Here is a 25,937-nt window from a genome sequence, read left to right on the forward strand (position 1 = left end):
CAGAAACATCACCAGTGAAACAATGAGGTTTCAAGTTACCGACCCCAGAAAATGGCTTAGATGGTTTGACAGTTTCAAAGTCATCGTCACTAATTTCTTGATGTTTTGATTTCTTGGGCGGCATGGTTGGCAAAATGGCGGCGAACAAAGATACACAAGGCAATGGAAAGTTTACTCACATAAACAGATGGATTGAATGTCCTTCATACTGCAATTATCGGGATCATTAGCATCTCCACCATATATGTTACAGCTGGGTTGCTGTACTCGTATGTGAACACATAAGCCTCAACCCTTATTGGGGAGTGAAACATTCTTCTTTATTCCACGTGTATGTATATCTGACACAAAAAACACTCACTCTCCTCTCTTTTTCTGGAGTTTTCTCCCTTTTTGTACATCATAAAAAACGGAAAAGTAACATACTTAACCGAGCAAAACCCATGTACTGGTAAGAAAACTCTTGACGGGTTCACTTACCCGTCACATTACTATTGCTTTCATCATTCTGTGTAAAGTGAGCCTGGATGAGAGTATGAATTCCCTTCCAGATCAGAGGGGTATGCAGTACAGTAACATCAAGCGTGTCAAGGTGGCACACACAAATGTTCCAAAAAGAGTCCACAAAAACGAGCCTACGGTATGTCCAAACGAGAGTTAGCTCTTTCTGCATAAAAGAATTCCAATCAGGAGCCTGATCACGAGATGATTCAAGCAAGAGATGTCTAAAGGACACACAATAAGGTCCTAACCAGGACCAGGCCTTGGGGCACAAAACGAGTTTCTTCCAAGAGTCTGCTGAACGGGCACATAAGAAGCAAGAGCCTTCTGAAATGATACAGAAGAAGGTGCCATCAAGTGTTGACACATAGGAGGATAAAAACAGGAGTCTTCTTAGAGGTCACACAAAAAGATGCCGTCAAGAACTAGCATGTTGGCATACAAGAGGGTCCCAACAAGAGCCTTCTGAGAGGACACACAAGAAGGTCCTGCATATTTGTAGGTATGATTCAAAACAACTAGATTCCACGTTGAGCTAATTTTGTGGCTTATTATCCCTACTTTTTGTGAACATGAATACTTACAGTATGGACTGTAGTGATACAATTGACCAATATGCATATGTAAAATCATTGTACACTGAATGTACCTACTCTGAATAAATGGGAAAACCCTGTGGCTTACAGTTTGTTGGTTGGTTGGCTGTTTAGTTGGTAAATTCTGAACTAAACCTATTCCAGCTACATGATGTGAGGCATGTAAATAATTGAGTCTGGACCAATTTCGCAAACTAGTATTGTAAGCAAAGATCCACGCCATCATCAGACCAAACTATCCAGCACAACACCAAGTCTGAACCCCTGAACCATTTGGCTAACAATATCTTGATTGTCTGCTTCAGATCCATTTTAACCTGAAATACCCTGATACCTGAGGCTTACAACTATTTATTTGGTATAATGTCAAACGTGTTGTCGTTAACTTGAACAAAACCAGACTTTCTTTTCATGGCTGAAGTTTCGACACACTCAAGTCAACAGTCATGGCCATCACACCTCAACTCTAATTTTCTTAAAAGACAAATCAGATCACAACCTCTTCCATCCATCCATTCAAAATGTTTGCCTAACATCCAAATCTGTAACACTATAATCTCATTCACTCCGTCACAGTGCAACATCCCGCCTACCTTGAACCTTCTCCAGTTCATATTCTGATCCCCCTGCTATCATTTCCTGAATGAAATGAGTTCTCACCTCTTCGCACACACATTGAGATGTTTTTCATGTAATGGAAAAGTATACCAATATGATAAGACCTGAATTAAGATAACTGTGCACTGGAGATATAAAATGAAAATAGTTCAATTATCAGCTCTGCCGTCAGCAAACAACAGTCAAAGTCAGTTCAATTCGGTGTAAGACTTGGATGAACATACGCCTAGTTTTAACTGAAGGCATGAGACCTATCCTGTCGACCAATAATCACAAATCATGATATATTTTATTACCTTGTCTGTCTGTTAGGTGGGTGAGAGTAGGAGGTGGAGCAAGGTCCATAGAATCTGATAGCATTAGCAGACATGATGAAGAAAGCAGACGCAAAGAGCTGACAGTACAATATACTTACCCTAAGTGTAAACTTCGGGTACAAAATGACTGAACATTCATTCACATAATCACATAAAAAATTGGTACAAAGGACCTCTGAATGTAAAGGAAATGAATAAGTAATAAAGATAAGGGCTTCACCCTGAATGATTTAAGGGGAGATAAGTCATCTCAGTTAGCTCCAAGCAGCACCTGTTAAGTGTATGCAGAAGACAGTGATTATAAGCTACTGTTTGTAACAACAAGGCAGATAATTTTTTATGTGAACACATAGTTCTGCTTTGAAGGGAACCTTGATAGAAAGACATCTATACACATGACTATGAATGAAATGCTAGTCATCATTTTGTATTGTGCAGACATTGACAGATTGTCAAACATACCCTCTTAGTATGAAATGTTTAGTCAGCATATATATGTAATGGATCATCATTAACTAACACTGATGACATCCCTGTCTTTCGGGTTTTCACTAGATCCCTAATTCATATTCATGACTGATGTATGTCACCTGGAGGTTGATGGGTCTCATTATTTCTATTAAATGCAGATTCAGACCAGAGCAGAGTAGATCCCTAATTTACCAAAAAACATCTTATAAATGTTCTATATATTTATTGAAACATTAAAACCTATTCTGAATTGGGTATTAGGCATATAAACTGACCAGCAAAAGAAAGTATACACGGTTTTCAAGAGGTCATTATCACTGACTCAGAGTACCTAGACAAACAAACATAATACTGTGGTGTTAGCAACATCATTAGTCAGCCTGACCTAAAAATCACACGCATCTTACAGAAACATGCAGCAACAAACATGAGTAAGTTCACTGGGGGTCCTGAAAAGTTTTCAAACACAGAGGAAAAGCAGGTACTGAATTACTGACAATAAATGTTCACTTTGGTATCCTCTATGTCCACCCCTTTCATCAGTACACGCACACAGCCTCCTTCTAGCTGAAGACATCAGAAGTCAGACATGGTCACGTGGTATGGGACACCATTTGTCCTGGAGGGCTGTGCAAGCTGCTGTCTATTCTGTGGTGTGTTAGGGCATTTCCACACACGTCTGTCTTGTGCATCCAAGTTGTCCTCAATCGGGAACATGTCTGGAGAATGTGCTGGACACTGTAGAACGTTCAAGTTCATCTCGTCACTGCCAATGAACAGCTCAGGCCCAAAGTAATCTGTGACGTTTGTGTTCAGGGGTCAACACCTGTCCTTTGAAGGCTGTAGGCTCTGATACCTGGCACAGTGCATCGACTGACACGTGGATCTTGGGAATTCACCGCTGATGTCATTACTGTCCAGAAACAGTTTCTCAGGCATAAGGTCCTCAAATACCCGGCTTCAGCTGGCGTTGTTATCCGTGATCTCCCACTTCTTGATGTTGATCTGTGTTTGGCCCATCTGCCTGTAGCGTTGCTGCAGTCTACAGATGGCTACGCAGTGAAGCCAAATGTTTTAGCATCTCTTGTGTGTTTCGACCCTATCTGGACCATGTGATCTTTTTCTTCAAACTGCAAGTGTAACCTGTCTGCACACTAACTTCTACACCCTAAGTACACATGAAACTCTGACAGAGGCCCAACATCATGGTTTATACAATTGACCACTTTGACATTTTATTCACGATGAGCACGTGAGTGATACTGCCGGTATCAAATTGGCAGGCTCGGGCAACATGCTTCCATTGTATAATTACCTACAATAATATTTCTCTAAAATGATAACTTCTGGTATACTCAAAGTTTTAATGAACACTTTTGCTGCGCTCAGGCATGACCAGCTACAACCTGATATATGTTAGACCTCTGAACCAGTCATAAATGAGACACGTTTCCGAAAGTGTGTCAGGGCTTATGGATATAAATTCCAAAATAGTTCCCAAAATTCTTTATTATCTGAAGAACTAAGAAACATGAAATTATGAGAATGAACTTTCTTTCTTAAGTTTTCAACAGTATATGTCACTTATATTTCTAAATATTCAAGTTCTATTATCTTCACTAATACACAAACATGCATTTTCTGATGTTTTAATAAAAATAAGCTTCACATATCTAAACTCTCAAAAAAAAATTCCAAAGTGCCTCAAATTACAAACAATCAAAGATTAATGTCCCAGATTGCTATTATCTACCTAAAATGTAATAAGCTACATATCACATGGTCTTTCATGTGACAGATGTCAGGAAGTTGTCAAACTTGTAATAACTACTATAAAAGGCAATATTACAAGAAACACTATAAAGTTCATAAAAATAAAATGATCACATTGACAGTGATGGAAGACACCTTTTCCCCTTACTTCAAACTCGAACATAAATGGTTCATGAGGCTTAATGAGAAAAAAGTTAAACATCTGAAAATGACAGGCTTATTGTTCTCAGATCAACATAGTCAGATATAAGTGATTGATCTCTATAACTACCTGTCAATCAATCAGCATGACCTATTAGGCAACCATGATCTCCCGTACATATGAAACAATACTGTGGAAGCAACGGTGGCGGAGTGGGTTAGATGGCTGATTTGTGTGCTGACTCCTAGAGTGGGGATTTGAATCCTGGATGGCACCCAAGAAATGTACAAGAATCTGCTTATCGCTGTCAAAGTGTAATCCAAAATATAATTATGTGTTTAAAATAGAAGCAATACTGGCTCTCTGAAGATATTACACAATGATTTTGGATACATATACAAATCATGATGAAATTAAGTGACTAGAGTCAGATCTTGGTCAATATGACAGGTTTGAGTATTCTTCATTTATTTGCTCTTTTCATTAACCAACAATTACAAAAACATCATATGTGCGATCCCCGCCTTTGTGAAGATGTCAGGCATTAGAACAAATCCTAAAATTGGTGCATGATAAAACTAGATTCACCAGAACACACTGTGACAAGAATAGCAACTGCAGATTATAAATGTGATGCATAGCACACACTGCCAAAAACCAGTCTCCAAGAAGTCATCCATGCTACAGGGACACAATCTTTACACTCTGCATCAGGAACGCCCCTGAGAATTGATCAGGAATGAGAGCAAGTATGGTTCAAGTCACTTTTAGCAATATTCCAGCATATATCACAACAGGGGACACCAGAAATAAGCTTCATACATTGTACCCATGCGGAGAATCGAACCTGGGGCTTCAGCATGACGAGCAGATGCTTCAGCCCCCTCATTGATAAGAATGCTCAGACCAATACAAAAACTTATTTTGTAGTTATACAAAAATAAACATAATTTCAAGTGATTCTGCTTCGGAACAAGAAAAGGTACATAGTATCTCAATCTTGCAACAGCAGACTTGGAGGTTGTCATCTTTACATGGCTGATTACAGCCAGCCTCCACTTTCTATAAAATTTCAATGAATAAATAAAATGCTGCTGTATTATTCCTTTCCGAGTTGTTTCATGGTAATCCGTTTTGTATCAAACCATCTCTCTCTGTGATTGGTCAAATAGAACACGTGACCAATTTCAAAGAACGAAAGGTTTCTTTGTAGTATACAAGTGACACATGACACGGCAAAATATTGTGCGTGAAAAGCGAGATAATAAAACCTGTGCAATATATAATACGTTTACAGTATCATTTGCTTTTGTTGTCAGTCAACGGTTTGCCAGACATGATCATGTACCATCCATTAAGATATAGCTGGAATATTTCTGACTATGGCACTGAACACTAATCACTCATAATATCCACCTATTTGGGTAAAATCTTTCTTATTTTAGTACAGTGACTTTAGTTTTATGCCTCTTTCAGCAATATACCAGTAGGGGACACAAAGGAATGAGCTTCATACAATTGTGCTAATGTGCAGAATGGAACACAGGTCTTTGAAGTGATGAGCAAATGCTTTAACCACTAGGCCTCCACAACTCCCCTACATTTGATAATAAAAATGTTTCTTTGCCAAGTTTGAATGAAGGAGCTACAATCTTGAAGAAAATGCCCCATTATTCCTAAGGCTAGATACCTTTGACTCGATTCTAATTAAGAGCTAAGTAAAGATGAAGCTTGGCCCTGAACATGAATTTGGACAGCAGATGGTCTAACTTAGTGTACACATAACAAGGCTAATATCTACATTACCAACACAATCTCTGGACAAGGGTCACTAATGTCTCTATCGATCTGTCATCAACACTTAAAATACTGTCTCCTTTCAGAGTATCAACACTTCAGACTTGAACAAATCAGCTGCCAATATTGGTTAATTACTTCTTGATGATGACTACTCTACTCAGAGTAGACTGCACTGCTGAGAATCAGCCTTCGTTTACCAGCGTCTGATAATGTGGTCTGTAGTGAGTAATAATGTGGTCAGTAGTCAGTAATGACATGGTTAATGTCCACAATATACAGGACACATCTGGACATCTGGAGTCATGATCCTTGATAGGACCATCATCCTGGGACAGACTAGACCAATTAAGAACCCCAAGAAAGCTGACATAAAATTAGAATACGGGAATTAGTGGATGAAGAACTGAATTCGGCATCTTTCATGCAGGCTTGATTCCCAACTACCTTGCACTGTCTGACACTTTCTGAGATTCAATGATGTGGATGTTGAATGAAAATAGCAAGCTTGTCCTTGGACAACTAATGCTAACCAACAGAATCACATACATTAGGTATTACCATTGGTGACCGGGAAACTTTCATAAACTATTATTTACTCAAAATTTGGAAAGTTTTGTAAAAACTACTATTGACACTTTTGAAGAACAATAAAGACTTTTTTCACCTAAATCGTAAGAAATACTGAGTGAGTTAAGATTTACTCCACACTCAGAAATATTCCTGCTATTTGGCAGCGGTCTGTAAATAATCAAGCCTGGACCAGACAATCCAGTGATCAACAGCTTGAGCAATGTTCTGCGCAACTGGGAACCGATGACATGAGTCAACCAAGTCAGTAAGTCTTACCACCCGATCCCGTGAGTCACCTCTTATGATAAGCAGAGGTTACTGAAGGCCAATATTCTAATTTAACCCTCACTGGTCATAACAGATGGTTTCTTCTACAGCTTTGGTTTCTTCCACATTTTTTTCCAAACTCTACTTGAGACCAAGATGAGATGGAGCAATGCATTCTGGTTGATATAATGCAAGTGCATCAGTAAATTAAAGAGGGACTTAGCGTATACAAACTCATGATGAAGAGATTGTGATTCTGGAATTAGTAGGTTTAGTTCAGGCTGCTTATTTCCCTTATATGTTGTGTCAGCAGGATGTAGCAGAAAAGCCCTAAGTGATGCAGATCTCAGATGGCAAACCCACATGCTCTGGTATAGACAAACCTAGCAACAACACTGTGTAAAACAGAATTCAAACCCATAACTGTAGTTTCAAGGCAACTTTGCACAGATGGATCACACCTACCCCTGGGATGCAAGTGACCAATCCTATCTCTTGAATTATAGTAATAATTATAAAATGGTGTTTTGATGAACCTTTCTCAGCCAAAACTGTGTCTTCACATCAAACGCTTTTGGTACTGATTGAATTAAAGTTCCTGAGGGCAGCATTTGAGGGAAAAATCCACATAAAAGAAGTTAATTACACTCTGAACTGTGTACTTGAAAGTTTCACCCATATATTTCTGTATGAGAGTATCTGCATTTTAATCATTTGAAACAACACACAGTTTAAGACAATGGCTGTGTTTGCAGTCCATGAGGCAGCAAAGAGACTGCCGACAATAAACATATTTAAATACTCATGAAAGACTTTATTTCTGATGGTAATCAACAATCAAAAGGGGAAAATAGCCATCACTGACCGCTCATTAATATTTCAAATGGTAAGCAGGCCCAAACAAATAGTGCATTATCACCTTTTATCTGTGAACAGGTTTGACTGTTTATACTGCGACACATCAAAGAGGTGCCGCTCTGTTGAGGATCTTCAGTCTGAGCAACGACATAGATTAGCGTAACAACGCCCCAGTCTGTGCAAGACTGAACTAACGGGGGTCTGGTCGATGTCACAATGATGTTTTAGTTCCTTACCATCGATTTTACCTGAAAACAAGTTCAAGAAGTTCGATTTCATGAAGATTTCTCGTAATTATACAAAATCCCAATAGTTTACCTATTCTCCGATACTCGTGCATAAATCATGCTGATAAACATTCTCACAACCGGAACGACCTGTGTTTCAGTACAAAGACTTCCACGTGATGATGACCCGTTATTTAAAGAGACCGTGAAACATATTAGCATGCATATTTTACAGGATGACGAAATACATTCATGATCCTGTACAAAACCCGACGAATGTTCTTGTTTGACATCACAAGAATCTAAGTTTCAGTGAGATAAGAATCGGCATCCGATGTCATAGGAACCGCTATCGGATAACAGGATGGATAATTTATGTCTTCAATAACCATAAAATGCGCAATGAGCATTGATGAAGAACACGAGACGCACGCGCCACGAGTCGGAATCGATCAAACGGTATTCTCTGTTTTCACGAGCAGAATCGCACATCTTGGCAAACCAGAAAGACGGCGTCCCATGGAGGTCAGCGAAGTACAAACACTACTGTCAATCGCAGACAACTTGGAATCGTGTTTGGTGTCACATCACACGTGAGCGCACGCGCCGTACGCTCGCTTTGAAATCGCAACACACACCCGACTAATATTACTTGATGAAAATCAATAAATATACCGTCATCTGCACGTGCTGAGTATTTCAAATACCTCAGCTGTCTGAGCGCGTTTGGGCTTTAAGTCTGACTGTCTCCGGTAACATTAATGTTATAATTTGAACACGCAGAGATCTGGGCGAGGTTTGTTTATTTAATCAGCATGTTAAGTAACCAAACCCGACGAAGGATTCCCCAAAGCCGGAGAGCATTAATGAATTAAAATTGGAAACCAAAGAGTTATAATTGCCGATAGTTATATCCTTTTTCATGTGTAAATGTGACACTCGCACACAAATGCTCACATGGAACTGATTAGTTGCAAAACAGGGAATTATTTTACCATTTGTGGAATCATGTTCTTAGTTTCATGCCCCGCCCACATCGGCGCGTGAAGACACATTATCACCATGCATTTCCACCCTGATTCCAAATAACGCACGTGCACTTGACAATGGCCCATGTAACAACTCTCACTAGTTCGCTAGAAAAATCGATGATTTGCATTTTTTAATGCGTGCATCCAATAATTATTCAACCTCATTGGCCTGTACTAAGGACACTTTTCTAGGCAAAACATGCCAGACCAACTATTCCATTGCGAATCACCGCTGTCCTTTTCTACATTACTCGACTGTAAAAGTAGTTGAAAAAATCCCGCGAGGTTGTGAATAATTTATTATACTGTCTACTCCATGGTCTGAAGAGAGCAAACACGGTATATAACAATACACCACCATAATTATGTCAAGACTATAGTAGCACAGGTACGTTGTGTTCCAGCCATGTGTCTAATGAACGCTCGAGACACGGGACGCTTGTCCGCAAGACACACACCTCTAGAAATAAATATAGCCCGTCTACATCGAAAAGTCATATCACTGTGAGGGAATGACTGCATTTGTTGTAAAAAGTGATAATCCTTTCCGTCGTTTCGAGAGCCTGGTAGAACGTGATAAGATGATATCAGACATTCGGTTCCGTATTTAGCGAGCACCTGCTATTGCTAGACCTCGGTATTTCTGGTCCGACCTACTGCGTGACACGCCGGAGAATAAACATTAACAGAAAATCGATAGAAGTGTATTTAATCTAAATTATACATACAGCAAAAACTCTGCCTATTTCGTTTGTATGACATTTGTTTTTACAAATCAAGCTGCAAAACATGGGCAAGAGAGAGGGACAGAGAAAAAAACACCTACTGCATATCCCGCAATGAGAGATTTCTAGATCGTATACTGAAGATAGTATACCAATTAGATCATGTTTATCTAGTCCTGAAATCTGCCATAATCTTGACTCCTATTTTGTAGAATCATTATAATTTGGTGTAAACGTGTATAAGGAACAATGTGAAGACTTTAGTGCATTGCACTGTATGTAAACCAATGTGGTTAAATCGAGAGACCGTCGACGAGCTATCACAACATGACCGCATGTTGTACATTTGTTGTCACCTACACCACGGGGCTTATAACAGTATGGGAGTGGCAATATTTAAAACAGTAGCAGTCATTCTTCAAATATCTTGCATCCTCCCATGGTCAGTTCCTACATAAAAATCGTAGAAATAATACGCGACGAGTACTGCAGTATAGATACACGGGCTTGAACCGAACCCGATTCGAACCGCGTTCGCCTTGCACCGATCAGCTGGCTGAGCCACGTTGTCCTTTCTAGATCATCGATGCAATATTTCGCTCTTGTGAGTTAAATCTGACTATGACAGCCACACATGTGGGGAGGAAACATGTTGTCGAAGAGAATGAAATAATATTTTGAACATGACAGATCCACCTGAAAAGCAGAATCATTAATATAACGTAAGGATTATGCCCACATGGAACACCGTGTGCACATGTGAACTGTCAAAATAACGATTGTGTCACTTACCTCGAAAAAAACATCCTATTAGAAAAACAACACTATGAGCGAAGATTTCGTATCTAACTGGTCCCATTCCCGGTGAAACTGCGAAAGCTTAAGTGAATCCTTTACATAAAACATGCTTTCATCCACACGAACCGTAATCCGTATATCAATCCCTCCACGTTATGTTGCGGCGATCGCAATGGGTTAATCCAGTCGGCAAGTGTGGATATAGTTCATGTTGAGGGGAGACAGGATGTTTGCGTCGATACATTGATTTTTCTCCCGCTAGACGATCAACACTGTATGCATCTATTGTAACCTTTTGAATTATCTGTTGGATACAAAAGAAATGTTTTCCATTTAGTATGCAGTCTTTTACGCATAATATTTATATAAATTGCACGTCGATGTGCGTTCTCCCTATAAATAATGTACTCGCCCAACATAACGTAAGCGCCCCCTTTAGGTGGCTGGTGATTTCGCACTGTGCTTTGCGTGGGTAGGTATAGCTGGCTAAAAGCAAGAGATATACGGAGTGAATCACTGTGGACCATTTCTTACATTTTGATTTCAAGAAGGATAAACAAAACTGAATGCCTGCTTATAGGCAACGTATCTTTTATAGCGACAAAGAACGCCCGCATACACAAATCTTAAGAAATCCCAACCCGCCTAAGATAAGGAAATATTCGTTGACCCCACTTTACAGAAGGCCCGAACGTTTTTTACCTGTATTTCATTTAATATTAGAAGCCTTTGAATGAGAACTGTAAGCCCAACGAACGCAATCTTTAAAGAAAAATCAGTTTTGATCTGACCAAAGAATCAGTCTAAGAGTATTGTAATAAATTTCATTCTAAATCGCCTTTGGCTCATCACTTTACACTGCTCTGATTTTAGTATGACCGTAACAGTGTGCGGTTATATAATTAAAAGACAACACCATATTTGCAGTTTGTATCGATACTGTTGCGTTCGTCATTGTACGCATTGTTTCAAGAATGTATTCTTTAGTTATTTTTATGCTGGAATACTGCTAAAAGCGGCGTTAACTCAATAACTTGCCTTGGTTATTTTTTTCTTCTCGCAACTACAATAAATACAACACTGTTCAGGTCAACTGGAATATCGATACAGATGTTAACTTTTGAAATGTTAATTGAACTATTTAATTTATTTTGAAAGAAGACAACGTATTCGAAATAGATTATGAACAGATACAAACTTGTTGCAGCGGAGTTCCTGTCGTCCGAGATGAGGCAAAAGGAGAAGAGGCAAGTTTCCTTTTCAACATTGTTTAACTTTCAAATCCAAAATACCCAAATAGCGACAACATCGGGTTCACCGATATGAACTAGAGTAGCTTGTACGTCATAAGCGGCAACCTTTGGTGAAATTGATGCCTCTATTGTTAATCTGTGTGTCCGGTTTGTAAACAATTGCAGGATGCCTCTCTTACATTATAAAGAACTTCCTGCCGGTATGCGTTCCAAGGTTAGGACGAAGCAGTCGCCCAAGTCACTGTCACAAGCCGACCCATGCTTATTATACTGTTATCGGACCAAGGTCTTTTCTCTTGTGTCGCATGAAGTAAATCACGCTAAAGTTGTTTGGTTTTATGACTGGAAGATGCAGGGCATATTTCTCCTTCTCGTGCTGAGTAAGTTTACTTTTACGCCGCTTTTAGCTATATTTCAGCAATATCACGGCAGGGGATCCCAGAAATGGGCTCAACACATTGTACTCGTGGGGAATCGAACCCTGGTCATGGTTGTGACGAACGACAGCTTTGACCACTTGGCTACCCTAATGGCAAATTAGTATGTCTGTCTTGTATCAGTAGTTACAGAGGTGGTTCTGTGCGTCACTGGTAGTAGTGCTAGGTACAGTGGTAATGATGGCGGTGGTTGTAATCGTACACGGTGTGACATAGCGTCTGCCTGGCGGCCCGCTGCTTGCTAGTCACATGGCGGGCTTACAACTTTATTTTATAGCCGGTCCTGTGTGTCAATACATTTTCCCAAGGATATTTGACCATATCATTGACTACGGGACATATTTCGAATATAGTTTACAGTTGTGGTAGCTAGATGATGTGTGTAGTTCATGATCAATCAAACTGTAACTTCCACAGATCAGCCAACCCATTTATCTAACACTGAATGTGACTGGTCTAGAGAATGCTTTCAGCAAAGGAATATTGTTCTTGTCTGCTTTTCTGATTCAGATGGCAGTGACATTAAACGAATCAACAGTGACCACCGAGTTACGGTTTTATTAAAAAATTTTTACACATGTTTAAGCTTACCTAATTACAAGTAATTCATTAACCACTTTATTTTAACACCATATTTCTATTTGCTATTTTTAATACAGGGTTGGGTACATGTTAATAGGGCCGGCAACACTTTTTAGTTATCAGCCCTGTGGGCTTCCTGTCTTTTTTAGGAGTTTCATACACTGAGTAGTAGCAGCAGTAGTAGCGTAAGTGAATGAGTTTTGGTTTAAGCCGCACTCAGCAGTATTCTAGCTTTATGTCGGCGGTCTGTAAATAATCAAGTCTGGACCAGTCAACCCAGTGATAAACAGCATGAGCATCGATCTACGCAATTGGGATAAGATGACGTTAGTCACCTCTGACGAAAAGCATGTATTACTGAAGATCAGTTCTAACACGGATCTTCACGGTAAGCAGCTGTAGCGGTCTCGGTGGCAACACCGGCAGCAACAGTAGTAATAGCAGTAGTACTGGTGGTGGTAGCAGTTGTAGAGATAGTGAAATATTATTGGCAGTAACAGTATTGCTGGTATGTATTGGCTGAAATAACAGCGACAGTAATAGTAGAATCCGTATAAAATGACTGAATTAATGTTAGCAGGGACAATAGCGCCGGGATCTGATGGCGGAATGTCTGGTGACTGTAAGAGTTGAATCGGAATATAATGTTTGGACTAGTGAGTGATGGTGGTGGTTATTGTAGTAAATAATCGTGTCTGGACCAGACAATCCGGTGCGCATCAGCATAAGCATCGATCTGTGCATTTGGGAACCGAAGACGTGTGCCAGCCACGTCAGCGAGCCTGACCACCCGACTGCGTTAGTCGCCTCTTCCTTTTGTGGCAAGCATGGGTTGCTGAAGACCTATTCTACCCCGCATCTTCTAGGTGCCGTTGGATTAGTAGTGGTAGTATGTCCTTGTAGTATGTCCTTGTCCTTAGTAGAGGTAGCAGTAGTATGTACAGTGGCTAAATTAGTAGCAGTAGTCGACATAATAGCAGAGGTTGTAGTAGTAGACGACAAGTAGTAGCATAGTCGTAGAAGATGCCGATGAACTAGCCGTCGCCGTAGTCGTAGTGGAAAAAACCCCGAAGTATTAGAAGTAGCAGTAGGTGTTTTATTGCTAATGTTAGTAATACTGGCACCGGTGTAAATGGCTGAAGTACTTATAATAGATAATAGCAACCATTCGTAATGGTTGAATATTAGGACGTGTAATAATAGTAGCACTTGTGCTATCATAACAGCAGCATCAGTGTGTAATGGTGTGTGATTAGTTGCAGTACTGGTACATGTTGTGTGAATTTGTATTTTGTTTAATTATAACGCCGGGCCGATAAATGCTCTTGATGATGTTGGAAAGGTGAGGAGTGGTCATTGACACAGTTTCTGTTCATAATATATTCTGTACCCACGGTATCTCCATTCCAGTGTGATAAGGGAAATATTTTAATACACTGGGTGACGGAAGATGTTTTATGCCCCGCCCATTTTGTAATGGAAATATCATTAAGAACACATGCAAATGCTGCAGAACATTTTATGAATCTTCACATAGTTCACAACATAAGTGTGTGTTTTGTTGACAGATTGTGGGAGAACGCGTGCCTCCCACATTCAACATGACAATGAAGCCGGAAGTTTCCCAGCCCCACTCAAACTCGACCCTCTCCCCCCGGCACGCGCAGGGTCGAGCAACTAACAGCTGATCGCGGTAAACTATTCCACACACTCTCGTCCCGTCCCCCCTCACCCTGCGTGTCGCGTGCCGCCCTCCCCCAAGGCTTGCAACGGCCTCCTCGGATAGCCAGCCCAACAGCTGGGAATGACAGTGCGGGAAGCACCACGGCATTTACTGTATGGATTTGGAAGGGAAATCTTACATCTTTTTGACTTGATAAAATATTTTATTTATTTTTTATGACCCGTCAGCAAAATTGGCTCTCTAAAAATATATTTTTATTTGCATTTTTTTCAGCACTGTTAAGAACCAAGTGTTTCAGCAATGATTTCGTTTTTGCACCAATTTCCGACTTTATGAACACGCCCTGCCATTCGTAGCATTAAATGAACAGACACGCTTGGTAGCCTGAGGTAGTCGACATAGCCTCCGGTGTAGGTACAACGTCGCCACATACCTCAAACTGCAGGGTCAGTAACAAAATCTGTACATTTTGTTTCAAAAGCTTGTCACATATCAAAATACAAACAAAAGCGAACACAACCAGTCCTCCCAATCCAACGAAATCCCTAGAAACAACATAATTTTTGTTCATCAGGTCTCAGTGTCAAGTGAGGATATCCTCCACTCACCGGAAAATGAAACGCATTTCCTGATCTTCAACGGTCTTAGAATATTTTTGTCTATGCCAAATAAGCCAAAGTGACCTCGACCCTCTGAAGTTTGAGATAACATATTGCTTCCGCATTGCAAGGTTTCTTTCTGGTCACACGACAGGCACTGGGCTGATGGAGATAAATGGGTCAAATCTCTATTTGTACTTCTGGTGTTAGTATGTATGTACTGTTGGCGGTTTGTGAGCACCAACGAGAGTATATTACCCCTGTGACTGTTAGGACTCACAGTCTAGTATGATATATTCCAACTGGTAAAACAAATCATTGTATTGATGGAATCAGAACTAATTGTGGGGCAGTTGAGGTGACACATTCTCACAAACAGATTCATTCCCTGATTTAGCCACTCATATGCCATATCTCATCTAGAAATGCATGGCCTAGATTACTTCGTCAAACAGCCCCTGAAGCAAATATATCAAAGAAAGCCCACGCAAGTCTAGAAACTGTAGCAAGTCTACATTTCCACAGCTTCAGAAAATGAAGAAAATCTCAGGGCTCCTAGTCATTATACGTTGTTTGTTTTGTTTCTACTATGAACTTTCATTTCTAAAATATGTTAATTTCAGAGACCAGTTGTTAATCTAGGCCTTGATGTATATTTTACCGATACCTGTTTTAAACACTTATTACCCCTTCCCGGATAAAAGATGCCTATATATTAAAATTTAACAACAAAATCGTTGTCAAGTTTTTCATAGTTCTGCCTGAAGAGGTACATATAGTCTCATCTCATCTATATATTTATCTCTTCAGGCAGAGCTATGAAAAACTTGACAACGGTTTTGTTGTTAACGGGTTTTTTTTTTGGTTTTTTTTGTTTGTGTGTGTGTGTGTGTGTGTGTGTGTGTGTGTGTGTGTGTGTGTGTGTGTGTGTGTGTGTGTGTGTGTGTACGTGTACGTGTGTACGTGTACGTGTACGTGTGTACGTGTGTACGTGTGTGTGTGTGTGTATCACTCCTTGAACATCCCGAGGCGGGCGTTGTTCCCTCGAAATACAGCCTTCTCTAAATATCGACAAAGGCTCTGTTTCAGTGAACCGAACTGATCATCAAGTTATGAACATTTAACAAACGTTCCGGCAAATCAAGGATCTCAGAAATGTCCACTTACATAGCGGAAGTGTTTAACAACCGCCTACACAGAACGTGAAAGATTATCTCTCTGGGGTATCAGTTTCACAGGGTCCCCCCCGTAAGGCATGGGGGTTAGACGCGCGTGTGGGGATAATTAAATAGGTGGGGTCGAACAATCTGATACGCTCAGAAATAAAATACGTATTATTGTTTCATGACTGCAACTGTATATTATTTTTATCGCTCTCTTTACTTCGGATATTCCAGGACAGATTAGGCCCCTGGAATATTTAGAGACAAAAAACGACTATGATGGATTAGCATCGGCTGCAAATATAAGAACATGGCGTATACTGTCATAACGCCCTGATCATGTCGATCGTTAGACCCTGTCTGTTTCCAAAGGGGACATAAATCACACTCACTCACTCACTCACTCACTCACTCATTCACCGCAGCTTCATTGAGAATACCATGTATTTCTGTATAGGTGTTCTCCAAACCACAAGCAGTTTAAGACAATAAATATAGCTTCGTTCGAGAAGGACATGTTGAGGAAATACTGCAACGGAAATATAGAACAAACAGCTTTGAAATATTGTTTCACTGCTCATATAGAGCAAGAGTGTGTTCACGTGTTTGTCATGTGGCCCGCCTGAAAAAAGTCTGTTCTATGTCGTTTGAGACAGACCACCCTTGCCTTACTGCTGCTTGCCACACCAGATAATCACTTTAGACTTCAAGACCAGCTTGCCAGGAAGTCCATGCGTCAGTTTGAATATGGTGTAGCCAAATCATCCAACAATTATAGACATATATAACATCATTTCCAACCATCTATGTGTTTTCATATAGTCCGCGAAATAGCAAAACATTTCGATGCACAACACTACTGCATGTATATCTATTCTAAGAAAGCCGAACATCTCCGTGGGATACCCTGCCTAGCGACGCTGTTGGGGCTTACAACGTTGTCAACAGCCAAGTTTAGTCACCATCTGTTGAGAAACTAACACAGATGTGTGAGATTCCCGGCTTGTAATTATATTGTCTACCCTGGTGATACGACAGAGAGCCATTCAGAGGCCATGTTTGTAATACAACAGTACAGCGCATCGCAGCAGCTGAAGAATACTCGACAAGATGATGAAAGATGAAACAGATCGGCCCCCATGGCGGACACCATATCATTCAGATACAGTTGTGTCGGTACACGTGTACTTGAGAGCATTGTGGTTTAAGACTGGTATGGTATGACAAGAATGAACACGTGTGGAGATATAAATGATATTTATTACATTATCGCTATTGTATTATTTTTCACCTTGGCCTTGGGAGGGGTGTACGTGCGTGCGTGCGTGCGTGAGTGAGTGTATTTCTGTCTGGGTTTGAATTGTTCCATGGCTATATGGCTAACTGCATGTCCACATGGTATGTCTTCATACTGGCCATATTGCTGTTTACAGATTACAGAGACAAAGGTGTTATACTGATGAAGATTCCCACCAGACAGAACCTCCTTTCACAAAGCGCTAACATGATCGTAAGTCACAAAGGTAACCCCAGCGCAATGCTTAAGAATAGGAGATAAATTTAGTGAAGGTTGCTTCGTGAAAGGCACCCCAGGGCGTGTGTCGGTGTGTCAGGACCTGCCTCAGAGTCCATGGGCACTTTAAACGTAGCAGCCTTTACTCACAACCGTGATGATGATGTACGAGCCCCCCTCCGCTGCTAAAAGCGGCTTAAAACCACACTCACTCAGTTGTCACGCTAAGTGTGAAAATTAATGTACGGGTCAAGCGCCTGTCTGTGTAACATGTCCACGTGCTTGTCCCAGAGCACCACAAACGACTGTTTGGGTTACAGTTGGACCCTGAATAACATATGTCACTGACTGATACAGGATAAATAGCTGAGATGTCGACTGGGATGTCGACGTATGTGACAACTTGAGCCATTCGGGCCAACCGCTGTGACAAATAATGAAGAAGGAGCAGATTTTCATCCGATTTTCTAATCATGAGCTGTTCACTGGCGAACAGTTGCGGTCACTGGTGACCAAGTACAGCGGAAGCTGTCAAAACCGGCATCTGTCCAGTCCATCAAGTTGTCAAAACCGGCATGAATTCTCACGACACACTGTCTTAACCGGATTATTTTTTCAGTCCCACGGAGAGCCGGTTTAGACAGCTCCGACCTGTGTAGTATTGTTATTATCACTGAAACACACACATGTGCATGTATGTGCATATAGGTGGGAGGGGGTGGCGAGTGGTTATGGTCAATGCCGATTTCATAAATGCATATCATGAATCGTGGTTGTAACGTTCGTTCGTCACGACGAAGGCTCGGGTCCAATCCCAACCTGGGAACAATATGCCCAGCCAATTCTGGTGTCCCCAGCGGTGGTATTGCTGGAAAATTGCTAGAAGCAGATTAATACCATACTCACTCACTCACTCATATATGACAGGGATTCCCAAAATGGGATGTGACTGCTGTGAGTGTAGGAAGACTGGATGGATGCATGAGTGAGTGACAGAGGGCGGGAGAGGCGAGTGTGTATAGTTATTTACCGATTACAATATGTTAATCACTGAAACCATATCAAGATCGGGAATTCCAAAATTAAGACCTTTTTGCACATTTGTGGTCGATTATTTAAGTATCTGCCTAACATGATCTAAACGTAATCACTACCTTATAAAAGGAATTTGCCCCAGACCAGGATCACGTCAACACCCTACTGTGCCAGACTTTCGCGCATTTTGAAGCTGGAACCAGTTGACATGCGCGGCAGCATACCAGAAATGTCTTTGTACCAGTCCATATTATAAGTCCGCACGAAAAATGCCAAAAACCCTTAAATGTTTAATATTTTATTTTTTTGTTTGTTTTTGTATGGACTCGTAGTCTGTAATAGCGACATAACGCTATGTTAATTCAATATAGGTCAAAATGTGTAGGAGGTATTGAGCTAGGGCTGATGCTCACTTCAATGTCGGGAATTTTATCAACAGTTGTCCAAGTTTACCAAACGCCTTATCAAATTTGCCCACGACATGAAGCGTCTTTAAAAGGAATCTGGCGTTGTCACCGGTAACTGTTATATCAACAGACTGTAACGGTCTGTTGACACGCTTCATTATTGGTGTACATTAGGGCCCCAGGATGATGACTTTCCCATTGAAAGGTAGAGACTTTCGGTAAGCTGGATTTGTGGCGCGTTGACCAACGTCCGGTAGCGTTGTGGTGCGATGCGTAGCATACGCTGAGCGTTAACGTGTTGTCACACACTCACAAAGTATTTCACTTTCCCACAGGACAGAAAATTCACAAACATTCTAGTAATGTGTGAAGTAGGCAGAGTGTAATTAAAGAATACCGTTGATAGAATTCCTTCATTCCCCAATAACTGTTCTTACAGGAGATCGTATAGTTCAGTTCTCATGAAGATTCGGGTTAGAATTGATCTTCAGTAACCCATGCATGTTAAAAGTGGAAAGCACCTGCTGATAGAAACTCTTTGACAATGCATAAACCCCAGACTGTTTGTCAAGCTTTCAAAATCTACACAGAGTATTTTCTGGAGAGATACTCTAAATGCTTTTTGCAATTATAATTATACAAATACCTATAGTATGAAGAGGTCCTTGGGGAACCCCTTTTGTATAACAGAAACATAACTATAGATGGCAAATCCTTTTACAGTAAAATATTTCATGAACACAACATTGGTTACTGAACGATGATGGTAACTCTATGACACTTGAGGAATTTGGTCGTAAATTTTATATTATACATTTTACTGAATTTCATAGAATTGTGATTTGATCCTGTTTGGTTGTTCATCCATTTTTCAAACTGATGATACTTTTAATCTAATTCTGTTACTTGCCAAGTGCCTGATATATGAATGCAAGCTGCGAAAGAAATCACCAACCCTTTCACATTTTAAGAAAAAAATTAAGATACTATTATTTGGTAGAGAAAGCTAGATATTGTAAAAAAGCTTTTCTTCTATTTACGTATTCATCTATTTACTCACCCATTTATTTATTTATTTATTTACTAAATAAACTACATTAATTTTAAAACAAAACAAAATAGACACACGCACACACGCACACACGCACACACACACACACACACACACACACACACACAAATACCAATGCTTGTCGTAATAGGCGACTAACGGGTTCGAGTGATCATGCTCGCTGACTTGGGTGTCACCTGTCATCGTATCCTGATGGCGTGGGTCTACGCTCATGCTGTTGATTAATGGGCTTTCTGGTCCAGACTGAATTAATTACGTACCACCGCCATATACCTGGAGTATTGCTGAGTATGGCGTAAAACTAAACTCACCCACTCGTGTATTTCAAATGCAGGTAAAGGTAAACAGATATATCGATTTCGTTTAATATTTCTGTTGTCAAAAAAAAATTTATTCAACTATGTTCCTCGTCAATGTTTTGATCGTAGACAAATTTTGTCACCTTGCCTCGAGCGAATAGTCGAGTTTTACTAGATATCATCTTGCCTTGAGCGAATAGTCATGTTTTACTAGATATCATCTTGCCTTGAGCGAATAGTCATGTTTTACTAGATATCATCTGTAAAGAGAAAGATACTAGTCTTGCTGACGTGTGTCGCTTTCTTAATTTTTGCTATTTGAATAGGAAATACCAGTTTAACAGACACGTGTCTCACTTACTAATAATATCCTTTATTAAAGTGGAGGAAATGGCAGTTTATCATATACTGGTGTCACACGCCTAATATTATCCATTCCAGGGGTCTTTTGTCATCCTTCGAGTCAGTCAAAGTCAGTATTTCAGCCTAACGAGAACACTAGTAACCCTTTGGCAGTATCTAATGTTCACAGCGTATCATGACTCAAAACAAGACATGGAACACCACGCCGTGAATCAAAGTCCCCCTTTAACGTGCCCGTGTAATCCATAATCTGTGAATATTTCAAGACAACCTCTCTATCGTAATAATAAAGTTTCTTGATCATCAAAACCTTGCCTGCCAACGATCCATTAAGTGTTCGTAGTGATATGAACAGTCTCTATTCCAGTCTGTCACAGGCTTATGAATGTCCTGGTGGTATGAATAGTCTTTACTCCACAGTCTGTCACAGGCTTATGAATGTCCTGGTGGTATGAATAGTCTTTACTCCACAGTTTGTCATAGGTTTATGAATGTCCTGGTGGTATGAATAGTCTTTACTCCACAGTCTGTCATAGGCTTATGAATGTCCTGGTGGTATGAATAGTCTTTACTCCACAGTTTGTCATAGGTTTATGAATGTCCTGGTGGTATGAATAGTCTTTACTCCACAGTCTGTCATAGGCTTATGAATGTCCTGGTGGTATGAACAGTCTTTACACCACAGTTTGTCATAGGTTTATGAATGTCCTGGTGGTATGAATAGTCTTTACTCCACAGTCTGTCATAGGCTTATGAATGTCCTGGTGGTATGAACAGTCTTTACACCACAGTTTGTGCCTATACGTAAAGCTTAGGAATGTTATAGTGCTGCTAATGCTTTGAAACTTGGATTCGTGGTATCTCGGGTTGTTTCATTCTCAAGTAGAACTGTAGCAAGTCTAGAAAATCTGGCGTTGTTCCTATGCCAGATATTTCATATTTCATCCCTTGTTCTAAAAAAGGATTCATTCTGAATCATCAATATAAATAGTCTCACACTGGCGCTATAGATCAATAAAACATTGAAGTTTTCAGTATTTCCCTAAAACGTTGTTTCAGTGAGCCATCGTCAAAAAGTCAGTTCCAGACTATGAGAGCAAGAGTTTTGTGCTTGTCTAAGAATGTGTCGCTACGTGCATACGTCATACATAACGTCATTGCTGTGGGTGCATGCTTCCAATCTGAAATATGACAGCCAAATGGCTCGATCTTTTCAAAATATTAATATATACAGCAGTGGTGGATTACGACGGCAGTCTTCTTGACAAAATGAAAGATTCACAGTCTGTTATTCAGAACTATGTTTTTTCAGAATGTTTCCTTCCCATTAGCAATACATTACCATTACTGCACGGAGCATACTTGTTTATGTCTGTTTAATGCTGACGTCCTATCTACAAGTCTAAGTGGATGCACTACTTAGAGAGCAACGAGGTGATGACTCAAATAATATGGATTCGCCCATCATATATGTTAACTGGAATAATGTCAGGGGTCTCTTTATCTGGGGGTTGGCTGGAATTTGTCTCTAAGAAAACATCAATAAAAACCAATACAGTGGAAGCTGCCAAAACCGGCATCTGTCCAATCCAGCAATATGTCAAAACCGGCACAAAATCTCAGTCCCGTCTGTGACTAGAACATTTATCATCAGCTCTACAAACAAAATTTAGCAATTTATTCAGTACAGTCCGAACTAATGTAAAAAAGAATGCTATTTTCTTTGTTGGTTCCTTGAAGTGGTCTGGTTGGTTGGTTTTACCGCCGCAATCAGCAGCATTCGAGCTATATGGCGTCGACTTGTAAATAATCGAGTTGGCACCAGACAACCAAGTGATCAACATCATGAGCATCGTTCTACGGTATTGGTAAGCCTGACCCCGCAGTTCCTTCAGTAACGAACTACTAGAATGACTGTGTTTTATCGTACACGTAATTAGTATATTACAAATTCTGTTACAAAGTTACAGCAACTGTTTTGGCATGGTGCTGTTTTCGCTGTACTCGGCAGTAATCCAGCTGGCGGTTGTCTGTATCTGCAGATAATCGAATCTTGTGACAAACTAGCGGTTTATGAACTACTTGGTTGGCCCTTTGGAACTTGCAGGGCAACACTATAGACTAGACACATTTATGGATGGCAACTTCTATATGGTGCAACGTTTCGGAATAGATCCGTGTGCAGTTGGTTGGTCTGTACTGATCTTTACCTACTGGTCTTTGCTTGGCAGCGGTAAAAGGATATATATAGGAAAAGTTCTTTGCTTGAAAATAGCATAAGGATCTATACTGCATAGAATACAGGATAAAAATGTTCTTATGAAATGTACTTCACGTAAACATTGCGTTTCATGTTGAACAAGCAGGCGGGGTACGACAACATACAATCACCGAGTCTGACCATGCACACGATCAAACTGCGTCAATCTTGACGACCTATTCTAATACTGGCGAAAAATTACGTAAATTGCTCGTGTGTCAGGTCTGGCTCGCTATAGCCGATAGTCTCTAAATCAACGTGTTATGTATCAGGACCTCTCTTTCGATTCGGCTACACTGGAATGTAGCAGTGGTATCAGGCATTGCTTGATATAACCTGCGCCATGTCTGATTACGTTGGTGAAGCTTGGTGGTCGACTATGGGAAATATCCTGTTTGAGTGCAAAGTTACACACTGAAAATAAACATGTGTCACCCCGGCGGTCAGATTGTGTTATTTCATGTGAAAATTACGTCAGCTGTTGAAACTAGTGATTAAGGACCATAAGAATGATCATGAGTGAGTGAGTGAGTGAGTGAGTGTGGTTTTACGCCGCCTTTAGCAATTTTCCAGCAATATCACCGCGGTTGGGCAACAGATATGGACCTTACACATTGTACTCATGTGGGGAATCGAAGCCGCTTTAATCACTCGGCTACTCCTCCTGTGCGATTAAGATAATGGAAGTTAAACACGGTTAAATAGTTTAATAACTAGCAACATGCCCTTCACACGATAAATAAGGATATATGAGGAGGTGCGAACATATCATTTCAGAAGATAGAGGTTAGACTAACGCTTAGTCACTGAAAATGTATAATTTTGAAAGGAACAGTAAATTTACATTTTCATTAAAAATGAGCTACTGTGAGATGACAGACACAGACCCTGAACCCGAGGACATTCTATAGAAACTAGCCTCATTAAGGGGTTTTTGCTTTGCAGATAGTGTTGGGCAAAGTGAAAAGAATATAGGCCCACTGTAATTCTGAGACAGATTACAGAGACGGATATATAGAAGAACTGTTTGTCTTAGTAGTTCAGAGTTCAGTGTTCTCAATTCTTGGGTCCCGTACCTGAGAAGATCTGGGTGTAGTTCTGTACTCTGGCAACAGGTGAGCCTAGTGGTTCAAGTATTCGGTTCAGTTCTACACCTGGGTATAATGTCTGAAGCTCATTCTGGTGTACCCGCTGGACTATTGTAGGAATATTGCTAAAAGCGGCGTAAAACCACACTCACTCACTATATAACTGTGCTTCCATATGATGTGTCGTATCTGGTGAATATACCAAATGTTAGGTTTGGCAGTTTCTTTTCAATATTTCATGTGATTTGCCGAACAAGGGTGAAACCTATTTGTGGGACAATGTTGTGTTTCCTGTTCTACCCTGGATCGTACCTGAAATGACGAGTGTCGCCCTCATACAAATGGATTGGTTGCGTAATTCTAAGTAAAAGGCCACAACAAGACCCCCCGCACCCGGATCTACTGCATAATTACTCCACACGAAACCCTTTATAATCTGGATACTGTCCTCAACATTCTCGAGTCGCAGTCATGTACCCCTTCATTACAAGGGATCGGGTTTATCAACACTGGTGGAGATTATTGATGAGGTATTTGTAGAGTTGGAAGAGGATAAGATGCACCCGAGGAGGGGACAATAGATGGGAGCGTTAATTAGGGGGTTTACACCTGTAATCAGGTAACAACGCACCGGTGCGTCTCCTCTCAGGTGAGATTACATTGTTTAAGGGTCAAACATGCCGCTTGATCCTGCGTATTACAGTAATTCCCCGTTGTCTCCTCTTAACCCCCCTCCCCATTACAGCCTAAACGCTCCCCAGCATCTGACGACCCGCAGACCTGTGATAAACGACCTCAGAAGTCAATTATGAGGAACGGAAACAAGCTTCATTGGACTTAAAGGCCAAAAAATGTATAATTGATTACATATCACCATTTTGGCCTCTTAGCAGCCATGTGGCGATCGCCTGAGGACAAAGAGGTATCACGACAGGGTCGCAGACAGAGAAAACGATCTTAAACACCTTAGACCGCCAAGAGCCCGACAAACATCGTTGATTACCGTGTCCCCAGCGGCCACGGACCCATCACCGCCGTCATCACATGTTTTACCGCATAATGATGGTCGATGCAGATTTACCAGGATATGATTACTTCGCTGCAGGGCCCATCATATGAGCGCCGCCCATACATGATTTTCTTTTTTGAAGATCGAAAGGCAGTGAGCTCCCTACTCCTTAGTTGCCGTGGGTATCGCCATCGACGCCAGACAACCAAACTACAGCAATCACATTTCTTCAGTGAGTGTTTGTGTCTGTAATTGCACAATCATTATACGATCAGTTCTCGGTTCCTTAACGCCATCTTTGCTACAACTGCCCCCGAGTGACCTTAGCCGCAGCTCTGATATCGCGTTGTAGTGCGAAGCCCAGTCTGCATTTTCAGATGCATTAGATTTACATTTGGTCCGCGTGTTTGGGAGGAATGCTCAAACACAGCAATATAAACTTAAGCTGAATCAGCTGACATTGCTCGCACACGCACCGG

At 40.7% G+C, this 25,937-nt stretch overlaps 1 protein-coding gene across 1 annotated transcript in view; it reads right to left on the reverse strand.

The window, feature by feature from the left end:
• The window catches only part of LOC137287309 (protein kinase C-binding protein NELL1-like), a 126,118-nt gene extending 115,236 nt beyond the window's left edge, over positions 1-10,882 (reverse strand). Inside the window, exon 1 of the mRNA XM_067819546.1 lies at positions 10,689-10,882. Within this exon, the coding sequence (XP_067675647.1) occupies positions 10,689-10,755 (67 nt within the window). The 5' untranslated portion in view covers positions 10,756-10,882. The remainder of the gene's footprint in view (positions 1-10,688) is intronic.
• Between the last annotated feature and the right edge of the window lie 15,055 nt (positions 10,883-25,937).

Source organism: Haliotis asinina, chromosome 6 (genome assembly GCF_037392515.1).
Source record: "Haliotis asinina isolate JCU_RB_2024 chromosome 6, JCU_Hal_asi_v2, whole genome shotgun sequence".
In the NCBI taxonomy this organism is placed as follows: domain Eukaryota; kingdom Metazoa; phylum Mollusca; class Gastropoda; order Lepetellida; family Haliotidae; genus Haliotis; species Haliotis asinina.